The 23,641-nt window shown below is 43.8% G+C and overlaps 1 protein-coding gene across 3 annotated transcripts; it reads right to left on the bottom strand.

Annotated features, from left to right (window-relative positions):
- Positions 1 to 1,301: 1,301 nt before the first annotated feature.
- Positions 1,302 to 22,802, bottom strand: PTPDC1 (protein tyrosine phosphatase domain containing 1). 3 transcript variants are annotated; one of them, XM_058032205.1, is made up of 10 exons: positions 22,763 to 22,802; positions 11,077 to 11,169; positions 8,271 to 8,442; positions 7,463 to 7,543; positions 7,122 to 7,240; positions 6,261 to 6,398; positions 4,399 to 5,603; positions 3,494 to 3,679; positions 2,677 to 2,787; positions 1,302 to 1,863 (listed from the first exon to the last, which is right to left on the bottom strand). In XM_058032205.1, exons 2-10 carry the CDS (start codon positions 11,159 to 11,161, stop codon positions 1,747 to 1,749), a joined length of 2,214 nt encoding a protein of 737 aa, XP_057888188.1. In that variant the 5' UTR covers positions 11,162 to 11,169; positions 22,763 to 22,802; the 3' UTR covers positions 1,302 to 1,746. The 3 variants fall into 3 exon arrangements, with proteins under 3 accessions (XP_057888188.1, XP_057888189.1, XP_057888190.1); XM_058032206.1 differs by having other exon boundaries at positions 22,768 to 22,797; XM_058032207.1 differs by lacking the exons at positions 11,077 to 11,169; positions 22,763 to 22,802 and adding an exon at positions 8,961 to 9,507.
- Between the last annotated feature and the right edge of the window lie 839 nt (positions 22,803 to 23,641).

Here is a 23,641-nt window from a genome sequence, read left to right on the forward strand (position 1 = left end):
CAAAGCCCAGGGGTTCTTTGTTCAGGGTCCCCCAGAGGCACCAGCTCAAGCTGCCACTGTTCCACCACCATAAAATTGTTTTAAGGATCCAGAGGTCTGACACTCTGCTATGGAGGACATTCCACATTTCCAATCTTTTGGGCATCTAGGACCTTTTGATTTTGCTTTGCACCCAAGAAAAATAAATCTCCAAATTTGCAGAAATAACTCCTTCAGCATTTCCTCATTTTATTTTCAGCTGATTTTTACATTGTTCTCTGCTGCCGTGCCCTTGTCTTTCCAAAATTCCTGTGCCTATTCAAGCCCTGGCTTGGCGCACACATTTTCTTTAGATCTGTAGGGATGTAACTCCAGCAACGCTGCCGAGCACATCCATTTCACTGTTGCACAAACCTAACTCTGTGCTGCAGTATATGAATCCCACTGTGGTGTGGGAGATGGCAGGGCACCAGAGCAGGCCCTGAAGCAAAGACATTCAGGGCATTAGAAGATGGTATTTGTTTGAGCCTAACTGCTAATGCTGATACAGAACTGCCTGTCATGTTGCCTTGTCTTTTTGCAAAGCTGGATTTGTGTTGTGATTTACATGTGATATTTTCAAGTGTTCCTATTTTAAGATGATTCTGCCAAAGTAGCTGTTTTAATTTGAATTTGATATAAAATCATCCAATAATTGAGACATATATAAATTACCTGTATTTGAACCGGTCTATTTTTAACTCTAAATATTTGTCATTTACAGAACCAAATAAATTCTTGTTTATCTACTTGATGAACCTCTCATTCTGCAAACTGGCATTCCAGTCCAGATCCTAAGGCTGGAATCCAAAACTGTTTTAGGATGCTGGCCCAGCTGTTTCTATTTTATTAGATAAGAATGCCTTGGCAAAGTGCATTGCAGCTAGTAAGGCTTTGATTAATATCACACTTCTTTATGTATTTGCTGGATGTAAGTATGGACAGAATCATATTCTTATGAAGATTTCATGATGATGTGTTTTTTCACTTAAAGCTATAAAGCTATTTTACTCTTATTCAAAGCACTTTAAATGCCTCAATCACTTTTCTGTTAAAAACAGTTTGAAGCTTTCTCAGCCAAAAAAGTCTAAATTAGGGCTTGATGACTACTGTTCAACACAGTGCATTTCTCTCCTACAAGACCTTCTAGAAATACTTTGGTTACAATTGTTTAAGAGATCTGAAAAAAAATACTGTCCGCTGTCTATAACAGATCTCAAGATCTGTGAATCTCTCCATTATTACTGTTGGTCTCACTTCAAAATTTCTGAAAGGAAAAGCAGTTTCACAGGTGCAGTCAATATTTATTTTCTGCAAAATGAAATCAAATATCATTAATGTAAACATATGTAATACATAAATATTAATCCATTAAACCTTTGAGGATCATGGCACTGAACTTTATGGCAGTCGTGTCACTTGACAATAATGTTTCTTGCCAATAACAGAGGTTTCCACATCAATAAACACATCTGAAAATAGGAGAACCCTTCACAACATAAAAGAACAGTACCTGAAACAAAATGCTACAGAGAATGGTTACATGGAGCCGTTCTTTAAAACTATGTAGACTGAACAACTGCCACTAAAACTCCCTCTAAAAAAATAAAATTATTTGTTAATAACTTCTGTTAGGTAGATCATGCCAGGTAGCACAAAATACAGTAGCTGGAATATGCAAAATAATTCGGTAGGCCCATCTAATGCTTCAGCAGAGCTGTGTAGAAATCAAGGAGGATTCTCTGTGCCTTCTTTAATCCTTTTCCTTTTTTCTTCCAGGGCTTGTTTAAACACAGTTTTCAAGGTATTGTAAACATATGGCCCGTTCTCAGAATCGAAGCTTGTCTAATAAAAGAGAGAAGTTTCAGTTCAGTTGTTAAAGAGATGCCATACAGCAAAATGCAAAGTAGATGCACAACATTAAAAAAAAAAAAAAAAGCTTTGAGATTTATCAAAGAAAATATTTGTTTTTGATGGAGTGCTTAATGCCAAGTGTTTTCAGTTTTATGCTAACTAGACATTAAAATGAAACAGAAGAAAGAGAAATGTGATGATTGTTTTAACAGGCAGGTTTACAAGAGATGAGGAAACAACACAGTGAACATTCTGTTCAAGCTCAGATTTCATTGACTGAATCTGAGAAGAAATCTGAGCTGAGCAATAGCTTCACCTGTCACTGTTACTCAATGAGCCCAAAGCAGAAATTAGTTACTCACAACCTGTGGTACAGGTCTGGAACAGAACTGACTTGCAGTGTAATTTCAGAAAATGATTTAATCTGATGGAAAGAATTCACATGGTACAGAATCTACCAAAGCTTTTGGGAAACTACTCTAGGTGATTAGTCAGTGTCACCCTGTAAAATTCTCTTTTCCCTAATTTGAAGATGTCCATGAACTGGCAGTGGTCCAGAAAGAGAAAAACGAGACTCCAGGATTAAGGTTGTAGTGACGGAATTTAATTTTTTAGAGAATATTTCCAACCCTTTATGTATGTGAGTATTATAAAATGTAAACTCTGAAATAAATAAGGTACACTGAAGCATGAAGGAATTACTGTAGCCTTTCTCACAGAGGCCTCCCTCTGTTGATTGCTTCACCCTTCATGATTTAAACCAAGTAAATACAATATCCTGGATAGTTATTTGGGATTACTTGCCTTGGTGAAAGCTTTAATAGCACGAGCAAGTAAGGCCTCCTCCACATCAGCTGGCAGCACTTGCAATTTCGCCACACAGTGTAAAATACAAAGGATGGTCTGACACTGCTCCTGGTGGGGAAAAGGAACAGCATCTCATCAGAAGAAATATTTCCATAAAAAGCAGTTTAGCACTCAGATTTTGTTAACTGCTGTGTAAATACCAGGTTGTGCCTTCTTGTGCTGAAACTTCATGTGCAGGAGCCCAAATTTTCCACCAGCCCAAAGAGCCGCGGCATAATTATTTCAGTCACGATAGGAAAACTCTCCTGAGTGCTACAACTACTCTGGCAATTCCTCCTTATTTCTGGGAATTTCAAGATTCCCTCCACGAACAGCAGCCTTCCTGTGAATTGGCATAGGAAGGGTGAGATTTGATCTTTTCAGCCCAAAATGCTGTGCATGTTCAGGGCTTTTTCCCCGTCTTGTACCTCTCTCTGTCCTTCCCAGTGTCCGTCACCACTGGAAGCTGGCAGAGACACTGAGCAGTGCTAGCAAGGAGGAAGAAAAGGAAGAACAATCTTTGGGGTTGTTCCTTCCCAACACTTTTCCAGCTTAATTAAGGGGCTGGAGCATTTGTCACACAAGCAATCTGCTCTAGGTAACTCTGTTTTGAACAAGACACTTGGACTAGAAAATATCTAGAGATACCCAGACAATTCACACAGTTTGATGCAGAATGAATTCTCATTCTGATTTTGAAAGAGAATTAAGTGGCTTTTTTAAAGTGCAACCCTTGCCCAAAGTGAAGGAATGAACTGTCAGATTGAATATGTACCTTTCCCAGCAAGTGGAGTGCATCCTGGGATTCTGTGCATTGTTTTGCCAACATGTCAATGTCATCTTTGGATATAATAGGTTCTTTCAGCTGCTCTATCCATGACCACATCAAGCTGGAGAGGATAAAAGGATCTCTCTCGGTGCAGATTTTATCCCAAGCTCCATCTTGAGAATTCAGTTCTTTCTTAAAACAAAAAAAAAACAAAAAAAAAAAAAAAAAAAAAAAAAAAAAAAAAAAAAAACAAAACTGAAAATGTATTATCTATATACCTTTGCCAAATTCTCTTTGATTGTTGCAGTATTTGGCTCTTATGTTCCAACAAGAAAAGTGTTTTCAAAAAAATTTGTATATTTTTCCAGAGTATCAACATTAATCAACAGTAATACAAGTGATTCTTTAAAACAGAAGGATGAAAGCAGCAGTGCAGCTGAGAACCTCCCAATACTCCACTGGAATACATAAACCAGCTTTGCATTACAACTTCAAAGCAAATGTTGCTAAGAGGATTTGGGTTTGACATTAAGCAGTTAAGTTTCCACTAAATTCTTTTTCTTTTACTCACAAATCCTCTGATTAGTTCTAAGAAAACACTGATGAAAACCAACTCAAACCTTTAAAACCTGTGCTATTTCTGTGCCACCAGCAGCCACATTACAGCCAGAGGTAATGGCATCAATTTCCCCCAGTTAGGAAAGTGAACACAACCAGAACCTCCACCCTCCTGCTATAGACCAGAATGTGTAGGTGTATCTTGCCAGCCTGTGAAACACCTGAACCCAGGCCTCATATAAATTGCTATCCTAATGTGCCATTTCAAAGCTCCATTGGCATTTTTGCCATTCCAGGAACTCACTGAGGTGAAATATGCAGAGCCCGTAGCATGGGTTTGAGTTAAAAATTACCTGCCACATTTCTACCTTCTGCTTCACTTCATCCTCTCCCAGAAATTCATTTATATCTGCAAGTGCTTTGGCTGCCAAAACTCGTCGGGCTTCCAAACTTAATTCTGACTGCAGAACAATGTGTGGAATTGTCTCTGACAACTCTCTGCTACTCTCACTTTCATATCCAGTGGAAAAATTCACTTTGGAAGAGGAAGAAGAAGAGTCAGAGTCCTCAGAGAGATAGAATCTCCTGCCATACATATTGGTCTTGTGGTCCTTCCTGTGAGCAGTCTCACTGGCAAAGCTGTGCCTTTGCATCCCGGGTTCCTTGGGATTGTGCATGGACACCAGGCCTGAGGAAAAGGTCCTGCTGCGTTGGACTTCTTTGGTAGAGCTCCTTCTGTGACAGGAGCCGTCCCTTCGTCCATGCAAATCAAATTTCCCTTGGCTCCAGAACGTGCACGTGTTATGCACTAATGCTTCTTTGTTTAACTCCATCTGTGGCTTTGTCTCACCTGTGGCAGAACATTCCTCTTCACTGTTCTGCTTGGGTTTGTTGTTCACTAAGATCTGCGCAGGCACTGTCCAGGCAGTGTCATCCTGTTCCAAAAGAAACTCAGTTCTCCTTAGGTCTGACTCACTGTAGCTCAGACGCCTTCTCATATGAGTAAGAGGCTGAAGGCATCCGACGTGCCTTCTCCTGCAGTAGGCATCACACTCGTGTCCCAGGGAGACGTGTGAGTCCTGGCTGTCGAGAGCAGAGCAGTGGGCGTAGGACGAGTCCGACGCGTCGCTGTCGTGCCTGGCCAGCTCCCGCTCGAGCTCCGTGGCCGCCAGCTGGGACACGGTGCTCTCAATCTCAGCTGAGAGGTCTGGGATGTCCAGCAGCTCTGCCTCTACCACCTGTCTGTTCTCAGCCAGGTCCAGCAGCAGCTTGCACACCAGGTGGATGAGCTTTGGCACGTGCTTGAGGTGCCTGCTCTCGTAGCCGTGGAGCAGGTGCCTCTGGCGGGTCAGGTACTGGGCCAGGGTGACCGCGGGCGCCCTGGGCTCGCAGCAGGCGAAGACGTTGCGCAGGGGCACCAGGAACTGCGAGAACTCCCTGACACACAGCAGCTGCCCCCGCGTCTGGATGGAGTTGGGCCTTTTGGCTCTGACAAACAGAATCGCCTGGTCAGCACTCATTCTGGTGGCAAAAACTAGGTAGCAAGCTATTAGAACACCTGGAAAATACAAAGACAGGATTAGTGAAGGAACTTTCAGACTCAAACAAACACTCAGTGGAAATACGGGATAGAAATTAATACAGGTGAAGACAGAGCGTCCTCTATTATGTGATGCTGTTACTGAAACGTAATTTCCTGTGAAGAAGCATGAGACAGTGAAGCCCTGCTCACTGCACTGCAGTGGGAACTCCCCACAGCCTCTCCAGGAGTTCCACTATTCACAAACATGGGAGTAATGGAGGCTTCTAAGGGAAGGGCACAACCAGAAGGGACTTGAAAGGGGCAAATGAAATTTTAGGTGCTCCACCAAATCTACCCAATCCAACAGTGAGTGGCAGTTTGTGAACATGTTATAAATACTGGACAAAGAAAGTGTACCAGGGGAATCTTTCCCCTCCAGAAGCAGGAATGTAATGGAACTATTATACAGATTAAAAACTTCTCTATCTTACAGGTCTTTGGTTTTAATATACTAAAACTGATCTTCTCTAGCCATTGAGGACATTTGGAAACAGTAGTTTAGCACTTTTAACCATTTTATAGAGGTTCATCTTGCAATGACACAGAATCCAGCCCAGCTATTACTGGTTTATAAGCAGAGAGGGTTGGAGTTTCTAGAGGAACCCTGGTGCTGCTCCTGCACAGGGCACGTACCTGTCCTCCCCAGTCCTGCATGGCAGTGAACAGCCACCCTGCCCTCCTGCAGGGCGAAAGACATCACCTTGACCATGTCAAGGATAGTCGTGAGAGATGCCACGCCGTAATCCTTCCATCCAAAATTATAGAAATAAACTGAAATAAAAACAGAGACAGTGATTTTCTGCCACACCAAATGTGAAAGGTGTAGTACCATTTGCAGAGGAGAGATTACTAATAAGAAATTATAGTACTAAAATTGCATAATGGAGCTTAAAATCTGACTGCATCTTGTTTGCAAGAGATTATTTTCCCATTTCAGTGTATGCTTGCTATTGAAACTTGATAGATACACGAAGCTAGCAAAGATTTGTCAAACTCAAGTTCAGCTAGAATGTAAAAGAGGTAACAAAACAGTGATTCATGCAAAATTGCTCAGCTATATATAGAAAGAGGGCAATTTTTTCTTTTCAGAAATAAAAGCACTTCTTCAGTCAGCAGCTGCTTTTTACAGAGAGGCACTTTCTTCTCACCATAACATGAAAATACAAAGATATGGTCAGGAGCAGTGTCCTCACATGAAATAACCTTTTATAGTCTAGGTAAGAAGACATGAGTGTACCAGAATTTGTGAATACAGAAGAAAAAGCGAACTGTTGTCCTTCCTTTAGAAACACCTGCACACAAACCCTCCATCTCTCTCTATATAATACACAATCTTCAATAATGTGTTATTTGCTCTTCATTGTATTTGCCAGGTTTCACGTTTTGTGCAATGTTTCCTACATAGCTGCGTTTAATTCACAGGAATTCAAGTAAAAATACCCTTAAATGTCAAAGTCAATAATTAATGAGGAACAACAGCAGGAGGGCACTTACTGCCAGCCTCCATAAAGGCTTCAGGACGGTAGGTGAAGCCGCTCTCCTGCTCCAGGGGGTTCCCACAGCTCGCGTGCTCCCCAGGACGCTGAAGGTTAATTATGGTTTTTATGCCACATCTTAAGGAAGGAATAGATGAGTCAAAGTATTACAGGCAGCCAAAACCTCATTGTCCCTTATTTTCTGAAACACATATTTATTCTTAGTGGATAATAAATCTTTACCTGTAGAGCGTTAAAATGAAAGGATCTTTATCAACAATCCAAATCTATGTTGAAAGAGAAAATGGATCAGGAATTACACCAGTAATATTCACAATAAATAATGACTAAACTTGTTACCTTTCAAACTGCTCAATGATGTTGTACTTTTCAATTACTTCTGTTGAGGGTCGAGCCATAGCCAGGATGTTATCTGTTATCCTGAGAAATTAGAAAAGTAAATAAATAATAATGTTATCATTAATAATTTCCTGGGTACGAGTCTTTCAAAATAAGAATATAATTATATTCAAGAAACAGAGAAATACCTTGGTGATTAATTGGAAATTACTTTTAAAAATTCTACTATGCCACAGTGTTAATGATAAATCCTATTAAACTGATACAGATGGAACATTATCAAAAGACAATTACTGGAACTGCTTAGATGCCAGGACGTAAGTAAGAATTCCTTTGAATAGAAATCTTTCTATTCCTTTGAATAGAAATCTGGACCCAGATCTCTCTTTATTTCTTTAAGGTTTATAAATGCTGCTTAAGCATTTGCTGTTAGAAAAAAAACCCAGTAAGAATGTCAAGATATATTTCATGTGACTTTTGCTGCACATGAATGTCCTTCTGAACACATGCCCACATTATTTCATCTGCAGGAAATGCTTTTACTTTTCAATTGTATTATTAAGATATTTAATTCATTTGCATCCTAATCCTGAGCAGCCCAGAACAGCTTTTTAATAATTCATGACACACAGGTATTTATTCTTTTGGATCTGACCCAAATCCACTGTAAATCTACAAGAACCTTTCACTGTCTTTCCTGGGCTGTGTCCAGCAGCCACCAGGTCAGGTTCTAACTGCAGACCAAACTCCCGTTCCGTGTGCCACCTGGCAGCTGGTTTTCCAGCAGCCCGGCGGTTTTGCCGCTCACCATGAGGAGTAGAGCCCCTTGATGGCCTGCTGGTGCTCGGCCCAGCGCTCGGGGTTCTCGTACTTGCAGGCGCGGCCGCCGCAGGCCATGGAGCACTGCATGTGCCCGGGGATGACGTGGCGCAGCCGCTCCCCCACCTTCGTGTACTTGGCCGTGGGGCGCCTGGAGCTCCCTGCGACACACAGAGCCGCGTTAGCCACGAGCCCGCTGAGAAACACCCCTTCAGCCTTATGGCAGAGCCACAAACAGCAGAAAATATGCACTTCAGGCATACAAAAAATGTGTACTTCAGGCTCGTTGGTCAAGGAAGCATTCTGAGGGGAAAAAATCGCTTGCATTACTGCCAGGTATTTAGTCTGATGAAGTTAGAGGTTAGTGACATCCTTTGCAGCTGAAAAAAGTCACGGTCCTCTTCAACCTGAAATCAATGTAGTTAACCATGTCCTCCGAGTATGCATGAATGTGAGCTTCTGTTTTACCTGTTATTTATAACTGAGCTCTTAGAGTAAAAAGCATGTATTAACACCTGAATAAGGAATCAGTGAACAAAACAGAATATACAAAATACAAGAAGAAAATTAAACCCCACTATTTTATCCACACATAAAAAGTACAGTTAACAGAACAAAACTATAGTAATACCGAGAAAATACCCAGAACTGCCAACAGTCTCAATGAAAAGTACTTTACTTTTTTTTTCAGGAAAAGTGGCGTCTAGCTCCTCGGGGCTGAGCGACGACAGAGCCACCATGACCCGCTGCGTGGACGAGGAGAGCAGCTCCACCACGGAGCTGCGGCGCCGCTGGCTGAGGCGGAGAAGGGGATCGGAGGAGGAATGCCTCCGCCCCTGGAAGAAATGGCTAAAGATGCTGACGGCCGAGCGCCGGCGGGGAGAGGGCTGCATGGCTGCGCGGCCGCAGCTCCGCGCGGCGCCGCTGCCCGGGGCGCTCTGAGCGCAGGGGAAGTTGCTGAGCGCTGAAGTTGCGGGAGCGGAGCGGAGCGGAGCATCCCCGAGCGCGCTCGGCAGCTGGTCCCCGGGCTGAGCTGTCGCCATGGCAACGGAGGATGCAGGCGCTGATGCCAGCCAGCCCCGGACTGCTCCTTTCCACAGGGATTGCGTCTGCTCGGGACAAACTGTTCCACCGCTTGATGAAAATAGTTGCTTGTCAAGTAGGTAATTTTCAAAACGCGCTGGGAACAACCAAAATGTTTGTAACAAACAATGGGAGTATTTAGTTCCTGCTCAATAACAGGCATTCAGAACTCGCTAAGACACAAAATACTCCATTCAACAGAACAATGAAAATGTAGCTGGAGGCTCTGCCTCCTGAGAGATCTGTAAGGAAGCACATTATACTCCCCCACCTCCTGGTTCTTCATTCCACAGCCACCTCTCCTCCTCCACTTCGCTGCTCCAAAATGCATCATTAGCTGTGTAATGACTGGGATTAGTGTGTTCCTGCTGAAATGCTTTAGTACATGATGAATTGTAGACTGTTTGCCTGGACCATTCACATCTAACAAAACACAATTTGTTATCCAAAACAAAGGGCTGGGTTTTTTTTCCAGGGCACAGCTTTTTTATGAAGCAGAGCTGTTAACCCTGCAGCCTGACAGAAAGCAGATCACCAGGAGGAGAAGGTGTGTCAGCTAAGTGCTTCAGGCTTCTGAAGGTAGGTATGAGGTGGCAAATTGCCTCCCACTTTGCTTCCAGTGCGCTGAGCAGGAATGAGGTGGCCAGAAAGATTGCAGCACTTGAAAAAGCTACTGTGCACAGAAGGGATTATAGTGATGTAAAAAGCCTCTGTCATCCCAATGTCTGTGCATCAGACTGCACAGAAAGGGGAAGGCTGGGGAAATCAAGAAAATTCACTTGAACTTTGTCAATAAACAAATTAATCCTAAACATCCTAAAACATATTTGTGTTTCTTCTTGTTCCGCAAAACCAGTAACCTGTACAGAGGAATTTGCATAAGAGGAAGTTCCCTTTTGGGACAAATTAATCAGGTAAAAATGTGCTCCTTCCAGGCACTGACCAGGAACTGAAGGCCTGAACTTTGACTGCTGCTCCCCAGCTCTTACAGAGACATGGAAATGTTTGCTGTGGGTACCAGGCCTGAAATATCAGCAGTGATGTCTTGTGAGGAAAGGAAAATGTTCAAAGCCTTCATCAGTGGAACTGGTATCAGCAGGTGAGGAAACATGGACATATACTTTTAGTTTGGGGGTTGCATGGAAGAGAAAGGAGATGAAAAAGGCTATTTCAAGTGCTACCTGTATCCAAGGAATGTGAAACATATTTTCTAATTCACTATATTCCTTTCTTGTATGTAATTATTTTTCTCTTTCTCTTCTCAGAAACTTTTCAGTATATATCAAATGATAGTGGAGATAGAAGTGAGGAAAATTAAATGCTACACATCATTATTTTCCTACTGAATCTAGCAGATTTGCAAACACTCACGCAAAACGGTAAGAAAGAATTGCATCTGTACAAGTTTAAAAAATTAGAAAGGTGAGTTTTGCTGAAGGCAGGTTTGTATTTTCAGAGAGCTAGGCAGTTTCTCAACACAAAAATGACATAGTTTCTTCCATTAAGAGACCTGACAAAATGAAAATTACAGAAAAGGTTGACACATTATCACCATGATACACTGATGAAATAACGCAGTTTGGTTTTGTTAGAGACATTTTACATTTATAAACATGGATAATATTTCTGGGGTTTTTTAAATTTTGTGGGCATTTTTTCCAGAATTGTTCTAAGCATTTATTATGAATGGCACATCAGAGCCAAACTCTTACCTGAACTCATATTTGCCAGATACACACTGCTCTCTATCAGCGACGAGTATGGTTGCTCATTTTGCAGCAAAACTCCTGCAGCCATTGCAGTACCTGTGGAAACAATGGAATAATCACTGAAAATCAGAGAATAAAGGCACATGCTCCTGGTGAGGCTATGGAGTCATTGAAGATTTGGGCAGTCAGGCATGGGCTGGTATTTGACACACAGATTGTCCACAATGCACGGCCCCTCACTGCTCTCTTGGGCTTTGGAATCACATCTGCCATGGTTCTCCTCCAACAAGAAAACTGAACCCACCACTCTCTCCAGGCAGAAACAGATTTTTTTTCTCTAGTGTTATTTCTAATACAAGGTAAGTCCTGCTTTGAAAACCTTCTATCTGACAGAAAGATAAAGCAAGCTGTAGATATGAACACAGTCATCAGTCTGTGATGTTTAAATAAACCCTTTGCATGGCTCTTGAATGGAAATTCTTACTCAGTATAAGATCACCCTTCTGTTTCTCTTATCTCTATAGGAAAACAGCTGCAAGCATAACAAAAAAGAGCAATTTTTATACCAAACTAAGCACATCTCTGCTGCATCATTAGCTACAGAAACTTTGCTAAATAGACAAACCTTGGGTTCCCAAGTCTGCAAAACCTGTATTAGAATTCAGCATAAATAGGGTTTTAAAAGATAGATTTGCTAAAAAATATATATAAAAATAGAAGAGTCCTGCGGGGATTAGGTGATACACCAGGCCTGTGTGGTGCTAACTGCTTGCTGTTCATTGTCCAGCTTTTATCTCTAATTCTGCAAAATAATTTTTGCAGCAAATATTTAAATAAAATTTATTCATTCAGATATTACATAATCTACCACATACTTGAATAAATTATTTTTCTAACAATGCTAATGGACTTTATTCCACAAAGTCAGCCAGTGCAGGTCTGTTCTTTTCAAGATGCTTAATGGTGGGAATGGATCACAGATTCACATTAAGAACCCTTTCACAGAGCTGCACCAGTCCTCTCAAAGGGATGAGAATTACATTTGTCAGTGAAAGACAAAAAAGCCTTCTGAAACTTCAGAGATGCTCAGAAAGAAATCTCTAATGTAGGTATTTTTAAAAGAATATGAATCAAGAATATGAATCAAGAACACTCTTTAATAAAGATTAAAAGAGTATCTGGAGCATTTTCTACTCAGCTACTTGACCATCTGACTGTATTCTGAAAAGTCAGTCCTTTCATAAACTGCCTTCATATAATTGCATTCTATTTGGAGAAGTTCCAGAACCTCTACTTTTTTTTCAATGGATTTTGAAATCAGTAAGTGATGGCTTCCATTAAAACTTTGAACCTAAAGAAAGTACTTCATTTTATCCCCAGAATTTCTTTTTTTAGAGTTAATAATGCTGAATTAACAAAAAATACTGGTTTCTATTTCTCAGCAAATTCACTTCAAAATTCTTACCAGCTTGTCCAGATAACATTTGAAAAAGGTATCATACTGGCAGCAAAATCACCACCATGATGACTATTTAGTTCTCCTATTTCCTTATATTCAAATGATTTAAAAAATAAAGACATTAAATAGGAAGGATACTTCTATCTAAAATTATTTCCTTTTTTTTGTTTTTTTACTGAAGAATCAGGCTGATAAGAACTCTTAACTGGAAAGGGATGTGACGGAGGTTAATGCAGAAGAGAATATACCTAGAGTATGAAAAAATACTAGCAAGCTTCTTCTAAGTGGCAGAGGTGAGGTTTTTGTTTCTTCGTTGTCTAACCAATTTTATTTCATTTATACACCAAATCCCTAATTCCTGTGCTGCCCAACTGACCTGAATATTTTTTCTGTGCCTTTCAGTTTGCAAAACTTGACTGACAGCGCAATGTGATCGATGGGAGCAATTCCCTTATATTTACTTCGGGAAAAAAAAGTTAGCAATATTGTGACAAATGACTTTGCTGAGTTACACTGCACACCCTCAGACACGTGTAAGGTGGTAATTTGGGACAGGTCAGGGCTGATGTTCCTACGGAGGGGCATTGTGTTCCTGCAGCAATAAAAAGGATGCTAGAAGTGCTTAGGTTAAAGCAGCAGCTCTCTCCTGCTTTGCCTCTATACCAGATATTCTTGGTTTTTTAAGACGTTCTTCAGCATTTTGCTCATCTCGTGAACGCTCGGTAGCTGCGGAAGGCACAGCCTGGAGCACTGTTGCAGGTCGCGGTGCCATGAGCTGCCTGAGGATCTGAGTCACGTACCTTGGGGCAATCACGGTATCGCCTTAACCAGCTCTGCCGCTCCATCTGTGCCGTGCGTCCCTATTGCCATGACAGCAAAGAGGCCGCCCCTTAATCCCGGCAGGAGTGAGAGGAGCGGCACCTCCTGCGGGGCAGCTCACCTCCGCTGCAGCACAGGCAGCGGTGCCACGCAGCGAGCGGGAACAGCCCGGCTCTGAGCCCGAGCCCCGGGAAACGTGCCCAGGGATCTCCTGGAATCCTCATGCCAAGCACTCGGGGTATTTCGAGAGGTCCCCTCCAGGTGTGGGTTTGATACGTGCTTTGATGTTTGTCTGCAGTTTTGAGTTCCTTTTCTTCCCCCCACTTTTGAGCTGAACAATTTCTACCAGAAGGGATTTTTGTCTCCTGTTGCACTGGATTCACACGTTGCATTTGGAAACGCGACAGCTGCCGTGCCCCACTCGCTGTGCACACTTGCAGGGCTGCATTTCCTGCAGGGGATGCAGTGTGGGCACCTGGTGGATGAGGTCGCTCCCAGCACCCACCTTATCAGCAGTGAAGCCCCCTGCCCAGGCCCTTTCCTCTGCAGTGCAGGCCCTGCTCTTTGGAAGGGCACGGGGGAGCAGCAGCACAGCTGGGACACGGGGGTGCCAGCTCCTTCCACTCCTTCCTCCCAGGAGCTGGCTGCAGGAGGCACCCTGCAAACCAGCACTGGGCTTTGCAAATCAACAACTCTGCCTTGTCACAAAACATTTCTTTCTGGCGTTTCAGGATCTGAAAAGCAGTGGCTTCCAGTGGCTGGGCTGAATTTTTGCTCCAGACTGGAATGAGAGGAGCAATGTCCATTACTGCAGCAGCCAGAAAACAATTATACAGTCAAAAGTGAGGAGACAAGAAGATGCTGGTCTCACTCTATCTTGGCAGTGAGGATGGTTATTTAATAAATGCAATTGCTACCTTTCCCTTCAGAACACATTTCAAACAGAGAGAAGAGCTTGCATTCCCAGCTGGAAGCATTCCAGTTAGGGCAGTGTAGCTGCCAGCATGGTCAGTAATCCCATTGTGAGGCTCCCCACAGTGCCCTGTGCACCTATCCACTGAGGGCCCAAATCTTTAATTCCTGTGGCTTTGGCAAACAAGTATGTCACAGCAGACCACACACTTAAAAAGATTACCTGTATGTATTAACATAAAAAAATATAGCAAGTTTTCCATTTCAAATATCAATATATGGGAAAAAATTATTTTAATCCTCAAATATATTCATACAACAGAGGCAATGCTGATGCTTAGGCCTGTCACATGAAATTCTGAGATTATTTTACTGTTTTATTGTCTTCTAAAGTGAATGTGTTCGCTCCCTGTTGCAGTCATATGTAAGTAACTACCTAGCAGCTAATTTTTTAAAGAAACAAAGTGAGCTCACTGCAGGTAGGGGCAAGGGTAGCTTAGTACCTAAGCACTTGGCTGACACCTTTCAAATTTCCTGTGGCCTAATTCTGCAAGCACTTGAGAAGCTTTGCTTTGAGAGCAGTCCCACAGAAGTAAATGGAATGTCTAAATATAAGATCACACGGGATACAGTTTCACTGCCAAAATGCAAAACCCTGTAAACAGCACTAATGGAGATGTTTCAGGCAGATGACTAAAGATAACTTCAATGATTAAGACTAAGTAAAAATAGGATAGTGTAGTGAGGACTGGGTATATTTAATGAAGTGGTTAAGAGCTACTAAATTATAACCTTGTCTCTTAATTCAGGCTTTGAATCTGATGCTTTAAGATTGGCAGATCATGAGAATTTCTAGCAAAAAATCTAAATTGGCTGAGAGGTGGTTAGTCACTGGTACAGGAAGCACTGGTAAATGAAAATGCATTTTAAATTACCACAGACTATCTAATTTTAACATTTCCTAGAATAACAAAGCATTTATAAATGTTTGTGAAAAAATTATGATAACTGAGGGTTTTGCTAAACTTGATTATTATGATTAATGAAACAAGATGCAGAGGTTGTTGTTCTAATGCCTTACCAGTGAAAAAGGTCACTGGGAACAGATATTTCATGAATGCTTAAGCTACAATTTAACCATGGTTTGGAAGGCAGTTTTAGCACTGAGCACACATCTTTCAGTAGGCACGCACCTCAATTCCCAAGGTGCTTTAAAAAGCTCACTTATTTGAAATTTAAATGTTTGCTACCTGTACGAAAACACCAAAATACTGGAAAAGCAAATAAACACACGGATAAAGGGCAGAGAGAAGACTAGGTAAAAATGTAAACAAATTTTCATCTAGTTTAGTTATACACAACTCACACAGCAGGATGATACTACAGCTGCTGTGAAACTCCACTGGAACCACAACCAGAACAGATTTGTTATTTCTACGTCTCTTACCCTCTTTGGGAAAAAATATTCCCCACCTGTCTTAGTAAAAGATGGATGTCATTTAATTATCAAGTTTGATATTTACAAAGGACTCTAACCTCTTTCATGTGCAAAAGAGACAAGAGAATATAATTCATTAAAAGATTATGTAGGTGCTGGTTTGGTGATTCAGCCTTTGCTGTTCATAGATTTTTGACATAAATAGCAAGAAACTGCAAGCTAAACCGATGGACAAGTCTCTCCATTGACTTGAGCCATGTTATTTACATCACCTCTTTCTGTGGCAGTGCCAACCTAAGAGTTAACAGAAGGTATTTGAAACTACCTTGCACAGACTGGCAGGCAGTAATTACTAGAGAGACTCACCAAGGAGATGGCATAAAGTGAATAGATTAACTGTTCTACAAACAAAAGTGCTGCCTCTGAGAGCCTTGATCATGAACATCATGTTTACCATGAGCCTCTCAGACTCATCACGCTGACTACATGCAGAATGAAATAGTAATTGTCAGCATTCTGACAGCACTCGAGTGCAAGTTCAAAAATTATCTCTGCGAGTTAGAGGATTTTTATATCTAATACAGTCAAAATCATAGTAAATTTACAGAAATTTTAATAGTTTCAGTAATTTCAGTGTAACACCTTACCTGTTACCCTGCAAAAAGAATGAGTGAGTGCTGATCCCTTCATAGCTGCAGTATCAGCCACAAGAAACAGGTGCAGGGCAGTCACGTTTTACAGAGAAGCTGAATGAATTCCCCTGGTGTTTCCTGTGGCTAATCGGATCGGGGATGGTAATCTGGGAGGAGCCAGCAACGATCTTTTCTTAACCTAAACGGTGCGGGGAGTGCCTCGGGGACTATGCAGATAATCGTCCCTAAAGTGCTTTCTGCGTCTGCCCGGCCTTTGAAGGGATTGAGGCAAACAGGCCGCGCTGCCTGATGTTCTAATAACTGATTCTCCCAGCTCTGCTCCTCCTGTGCACCTCATTCCCCACCAGCAACAACCAAACAGGTATTCATCTGTGTGTCTACATGCACAACACAGAGCCACAGAGAGAATTTTGAGAAGTGAGATTAATTACAGTAAAACTGATACATTGATTTTGAAATGTCATGAGAAGAGAATTAGAAATGTTCCATTGTTATCTGGGCCTATCACTGTTATCTACATAAAACATTTCTTCTTACCCAGTAAAAACACAGAATGTCACTGAAGTATTTTTAGCAAGTATAAATTAACTGCATTAAAAGTAAGGTCTCAAAACCATAACAAAAATACTAGATAAACAATGTATAGGATACAGTATCTTATTCTATGTTAAAAATAGATCTTATCTCAAAATCAATTTCAAGCACTAAGTAGTAGCTGATGAAGAAAAGGGCTTTCATCTATTCCCATCACTTCCCTGCATGTCTTGTTAAAAAAATCCCTGCCATTAATGAAGCTAGGGATTAATTTTAAAAACCTCCCAATTATTTAGAATCAAAGTATCCTTAAAATTAAAACCCAATGTGATCTGACTGTTCTGTGATTCTAAGCTTTTTGGGGGAAAAAAAAATAAATGGGACTTCAAAAGATTTGCACACAATTTGGGAAAATCCACCAAGGTACCTTGGCTACTTAGAAACCTGAACAGATTGTAGAACCTAAACCCCTCTTTTGCACACCTTTCTTGTGCTGGTAGAAGTTTCAGCCACAAAGGGGCCAAGCAGCCACAGCTTCCCCAGCCTGCAGCTGCAACTGGGGGGTTCAGAATCTCCAAAAATGAACTCATGTGGCTTCCCAGAAACTTTGCCAAATAGACAAACCTTGGGTTCCCAAGTCTGCAAAACCTGTATTAGGATTCAGCATAAATAGGGTTTTAAAAGATAGATTTGCTAAAAAATATATATAAAAATAGAAGAGTCCTGTGGGGATTAGGTGATACACCAGGCCTGTGTGGTGCTAACTGCTTGCTGTTCATTGTCCAGCTTTTATCTCTAATTCTGCAAAATAATTTTTGCAGCAAATATTTAAATAAAATTTATTCATTCAGATATTACATAATCTACCACATACTTGAATAAATTATTTTTCTAACAATGCTAATGGACTTTATTCCACAAAGTCAGCCAGTGCAGGTCTGTTCTTTTCAAGATGCTTAATGGTGGGAATGGATCACAGATTCACATTAAGAACCCTTTCACAGAGCTGCACCAGTCCTCTGGAAGGGATGAGAATTACATTTGTCAGTGAAAGACAAAAAGCCTTCTGAAACTTCAGAGATGCTCAGAAAGGCATCTCTAATGCAGGTATTTTAAAAAGAATATGAATCAAGAAAATGAATCAAGAACACTCTTTAATAAAAAGAGTATCTGGAGCATTTTCTACTCAGCTACTTGACCATCTGACTGTATTCTGAAAAGTCAGTCCTTTAATAATATATATATATTGCATTCTATTTGGAGAAGTTCCAGAACCTCTACTTTTTTTTCAATGGATTTTGAAATCAGTAAGTGATGGCTTCCAGTGTGCAGTGCCACTGGTGTGGCAGTGCCACTGCTGCAGCAGCCCTGCCCTGCCCAGGCACACTGACACACTCACTGGTGTGCAGGCCAGGCACACTGACACACTCACTGGTGTGCAGTGCCAGGCACACTGACACACTCACTGGTGTGCAGGCCAAGCACGCTGACACACTCACTGGTGTGCAGCAGCCCTGCCCAGGCACACTGACACACTCACTGGTGTGCAGTGCCAGGCACACTGACACACTCACTGGTGTGCAGCAGCCCTGCCCAGGCACACTGACACACTCACTGGTGGGCAGTGCCAGGCACACTGACACACTCACTGGTGTGCAGCAGCCCTGCCCAGGCACACTGACACACTCACTGGTGGGCAGTGCCAGGCACACTGACACACTCACTGGTGTGCAGCAGCCCTGCCCAGGCACACTGACACACTCACTGGTGGGCAGGCCAGGCACACTGACACACTCACTGGTGTCCAGCAGCCCTGCCCTGCCCTGCCCAGGCACACTCAGGTGTGGGTAAGAGCAGAGCCCCAGCAGAACAGTGAATTCTCCCTGGGAATGACAGCCCTTCAGCAGGAATGTGTACTGGAAATGTGGGGTAGAAAGACTGAGAGGTCAGCTTGAATGGAATATAAATTGTAGAGTGAAATAAATCTGCTCTGTGCATTTGGGTTGAGGGTTGCCCTTGGTTACCAGTCTGGGTCAATTCACAGAGCAGGAACAGCCCCAGGGCAGCACTCCGTGGTTTCACATTGTTCACTCACTACAGAAGTGGCTCTAGAAATCTGATTCTGTGAATTATGAGTGAAGGGATACATAGAAATCTGATTCTGTGAATTATGAGTGAAGGGATACATGTATTTTCCAAGTGTCAGTACACTAAAATGTGTTAACAAATGGAGCATCTGGCAAAACATTTTGTAGGAGGAGCTGGAGGAAGCTGGCATCATTTTAGTTGACTAAAGAACAAAGAGCAGCTTCAGATAACTAATAAATATTAATTGAATTCTTAATATCAGCATACTCTCTGGGGGAACTTCTGAATGTTCACATTTGAGAAGCTGACATAGCTAAGTTTTATTTCCATGTGGGTAATATAACACTATTTACCTATTTGATTCCAGAGGGGGAATCCTTGGAGGGTTTGGATTCCTGGTGCAACAGCCTCTGCTTCCCTGTACCCACTTGTGGGTGTCTGACTTTTGCTGGCTACTCCTCTATCTGTTCCTACATTTGTACTGCTCACTATTAATGACTTTGTTCAGCTGAAGAACTAATTTTTTCTAGTGCTCTGCAGAGTTTGGCTGATTCCAGGCATCAGTGCCAAACGTGTTTGCTCAAACAGGACTTGCCACCATGTTTGAGCCAAAACAAGGCCTTGTGCTAACTGAGAGTGACTTTTTGGGAGAATTAACCTACAGGGTGGAATAAGTTGCCATTTCCAAGGAAAGAATACACAGAGTAGGTGGGATGCTAATGACTAAACTAGCAATCTTCATGTCTCTAGGCTTGGCATTTCCCTGTTTCAACAAAATGAACAATCCCAAGCCCTCTGGAAAATTCTGCTGAACTATGATTGCCATTTAAAGCATTTTAAGTAAGGAGAACAGGATCACTGGGCTTCTGGCAGCTTCTCTTGCACTGCAGGAGCTGCCTCCTGCCTACTTCACAGCAGATGTAGCAAATCCACCTGTCCTGTGACCTTAGGGACAGGTTTATCAGATTAGGCAGGCAGAAAAGTGCCTGAACTGCCTCATCAGAATGTCTGACCACTGCCTACACTGCTCTGTTTCCAGTGGTACATAGAAAGAATCAAAACATCACATTATCCTAAAACTTAAAGCTGACTAAAACCTGAGATTAATTTTCATTTAATACAGACTCTGTGTTTGGATTCCTAGCTGGCTTTGGGCATTTCCAGCTTCTCTTTTTGCTCTTTGCTCTTCTCATAGTTTGGATCACAAAAATCAATTAACGTTGCTTTATTTTCAGCCTGTATTGAAACTCTGTATTGAAACAGGGGAAGCTTTAACTTGGTGTAACTTTCCAACTGTATACATGTTATTGAAGACTTTCTACTTTTAGATATTTTACATATTTATGTATATCAATATATATAGACACATATAATTTTTTTCTGTCCATTAAGCATAATGCTGTACCACCCCAAATCAATCACAAAAGCAGACTCAAAGCCTTTGGCAGACCTCAGCTTTACCAGCAGTGTTACAGGTGTGGGAGAAATGTACACATTTAGCTTCCTAATGAGATTCCAGAGCAGCAGCCCACCTGTGATCCCTGTCCTCTTTCACCATCTCTACTTCTGCACAGTCTCTCTTTTCCTGTTGGTTCCACTGTTACCTAAAATTGCCAGTAAAGGACAAAATGTAGTGAAATGTTAGGTAAAGGCAGCAGTGTAATATGAAAATTTCAATTGAAAAGACAGTTCCAAAACTGAAGAGTTGTATCAGGTGTTCATTCAATGGACTTACAATGCAAAAGATGACTACACACCTAGGAAAATAGTCTAGAACCACTTAAACTAGATCTAGCTAGAAAAAGGAAAGCTCTGATTTATGAGACAACTATCTCCTCCATGTCAGATTTCCCAGCTCCTAGACAATTCATTACAAAATAAAATAGTCATTATGGTGTCCAAATGGTATAAGTGGATTTCCAAAGAAGTGAAATAATGAAACATGTGGAAGAAACGCTTTTGGGTCAGTTTGTGTCAAGCCAAGCAGGTACACCACGGGAGAGGACTGCATTGCTCACTGTACCTGAGGTGACACCCCCACAGCAGCTGGCCCTGCACAGTCTCCCTCTCTCACTTCATCTTGCCCTAGACATGCAGGTACTCCCTGTGTCTCACACAAACTACTGATGGAAACAAGAGATGGGAAAATGACAGAATCCCAGACTGGTTTGGGCTGGAGGGACCTTGAAGCCCATCCAGTGCCACCCCTGCCATGGCAGGGACACCCTCCATTGTCCCAGGCTGCTCCAGCCCTGTCCAACCTGGCCTTGGGCACTGCCAGGGATCCAGGGGCAGCCACCACCTGAATCACAACCTGAAAATGCTTTCAAGCAATACAAAAGTGCAAACACATTTATTTTGTACACATGATATTGGGATTAATTCCTCCACAGATGTGAAGCTGCGTGTTGCTCAGTGGTGTGAAGGACTCCCAAAACCAAGTCAATGAGAAAAGCAAAAGCAAGGGATCTATGCAAAGAGGAAACACTGAAGCCTAGATTATTAACAAATCAGGTAACCATTAATATTTTTGTTATTCCACTGAAGAGTGCAGTGACAGTCCGGAACCCAAAGCAGTAATAGCCACATCTAAAAGGTACTGCTGAGTGTGTGGAGTAACCTATGTATTGAGGTCCCTCAAGCAGGACTGACTGAGCTGCATTTTTCAGGGTGACTGATGATTAGAGGTAAGGTACAACCACTAAAACATGCAGACACTGCTGAGAAGGGGAAAATCAGTTTCCATTGCGCTACCCCGCTGTCCTTCATGGACCTCTCTCCCCCCGACAGCTGCGGGTCTTTGCTAAAGTAAACCTACACAGACCATTCCTTTAACTGGAAGCATTTTGAGGTTGTGATTCAGGGTGTGGCAGCCCCATCCCTGGAAGTATTCAAGGCCAGGTTGAACGGGGCTTGGAGCACCCCGGGCCAGTGGACCCCAGACCAGCCTGGGCTGCTGTGCTTCGGTTCTGTGACTATTCAGCAGCGGGTGGCAGAGGGGCTGTGTCACCGCACATCCCCCGGGGCACCACGGGCCGTTCTCGGCCCGGGGACAGCGGGAGGAGCCCAGAGAGCCGTGCGGGGTCGCGGCGGGGGCTCAGTCCTTAACGGCGGGGCCAGGCCGAGCAGCGAGCGCGGGGCTGCCCCACAGCCCGGGGTGCCCGGCGGGGCTGGGCGCTGTGAGGGGCGCGGGGCGCTGTGAGGGGCCCCGGGTGCTGTGAGGGAGGGGCGCTCTGAGGAAGGTGCACGGCGTTGTGAGGAAGGTGCGCGGCGCTGTGAGGAAGGTGCGCGGCGCTGTGAGGAAGGTGTGCGGGGCGCTGTGAGGAAGGTGTGCGGGGCGCTGTGAGGGAAGGTGCGGAGCGCTGTGAGGGGCGCTCCCAGGAAGGTGCGCGGCGCTGTGAGGGGCCCCGGCTGCTGTGAAGAAGGTGGGCTCTGAGGGAGGGGCGCGGCGCTGTGAGGAAGGTGCGGGGCGTTGTGAGGGGCGCTCTCAGGAAGGTGCGCGGCGCTGTGAGGGGCCCCGGCTGCTGTGAAGAAGGTGGCTCTGAGGGAGGGGCGCGGCGCTGTGAGGGAAGGACGCTGTGAGGAAGGTGCGCGGCGCTGTGAGGAAGGTGCGGGGCGTTGTGAGGGGCGCTCTCAGGAAGGTGCGCGGCGCTGTGAGGGGCCCCGGCTGCTGTGAAGAAGGTGGCTCTGAGGGAGGGGCGCGGCGCTGTGAGGGAAAGACGCTTTGAGGAAGGTGCGCGGCGCTGTGAGGGGCGCGGGCGGGGCGGGGCGGGGGCGCGGACCCACCTCACCTGCAGGGCCGCTCGCGCCGCTCCGCCGGCACCGCCCGGCGACGTGCGCATGCGCAGGGAGGGACCGGGGACAGGGGAGGCAGGAGCGGGAATGGCGGGGTCGGGATCGGGATCGGGAATAGCAGTGTCGGGAATAGCAATGTCGGGAATAGCAATGTCGGAACTAGCAGTGTAGGGATCGGGAATAGCACTGTCGGGAACAGCGAGGTCGTGATTGGGAAACAACGGGATCGGGAATAGCGGGATCGAGGAGCAGCGGGAGCCGGAAAGGCGGGGCCGGGGAGGAGCGGGATCTGGAAAGGCGGGATGGCATGGGGGGAACGCGCATGCGCGACCAGGAAAGGCGGGAGCAGGGGAAGCCGGCGGGATGCGGGGGAGGAGTGGGAGCGGATGCGGGGAAGGCGGGAGCGAGATGGGGAAAAGAGAGCGGCGGGTGAGGGTCTGGTGCGGGTGTGTGGGTGTATGGGTGTGTGTGTGTGTGTGTGTGTGTGTGTGTGTGTGTGTGTGTGTGTGTGTGTGTGTGTGTGTATATTTCATGCTGTTTTACTGACACGGTTTCATGTTTGATCGTGAGCCATTGGGTTTTAGTGGTAAAAGGTCGGGAGCTTAACTGAAAATGTCCCAATGACCGTGTTTTCCAGGTGAATGGTGCTTGCAGGTTGGAGGTATGGTCGCACTGACACTCCAAAGGTTTCAGCTTCATCCCCCTGCCCCATCCACATCTCATCAAGCATTTTATCGAGGGGATGCCACACAGACATAGGTCAGGGCTTTGAGAGGCTTGGCTGAAGATTTTTGATAGGCATGAAAGGCATTTAGGTCTTGGACACAGAGCAGAATAGGTTTGTAATGGTTTATTTTAATACTGGAGTTG

This window comes from Melospiza georgiana, chromosome 11, assembly GCF_028018845.1.
Source record: "Melospiza georgiana isolate bMelGeo1 chromosome 11, bMelGeo1.pri, whole genome shotgun sequence".
Classification (NCBI taxonomy): domain Eukaryota; kingdom Metazoa; phylum Chordata; class Aves; order Passeriformes; family Passerellidae; genus Melospiza; species Melospiza georgiana.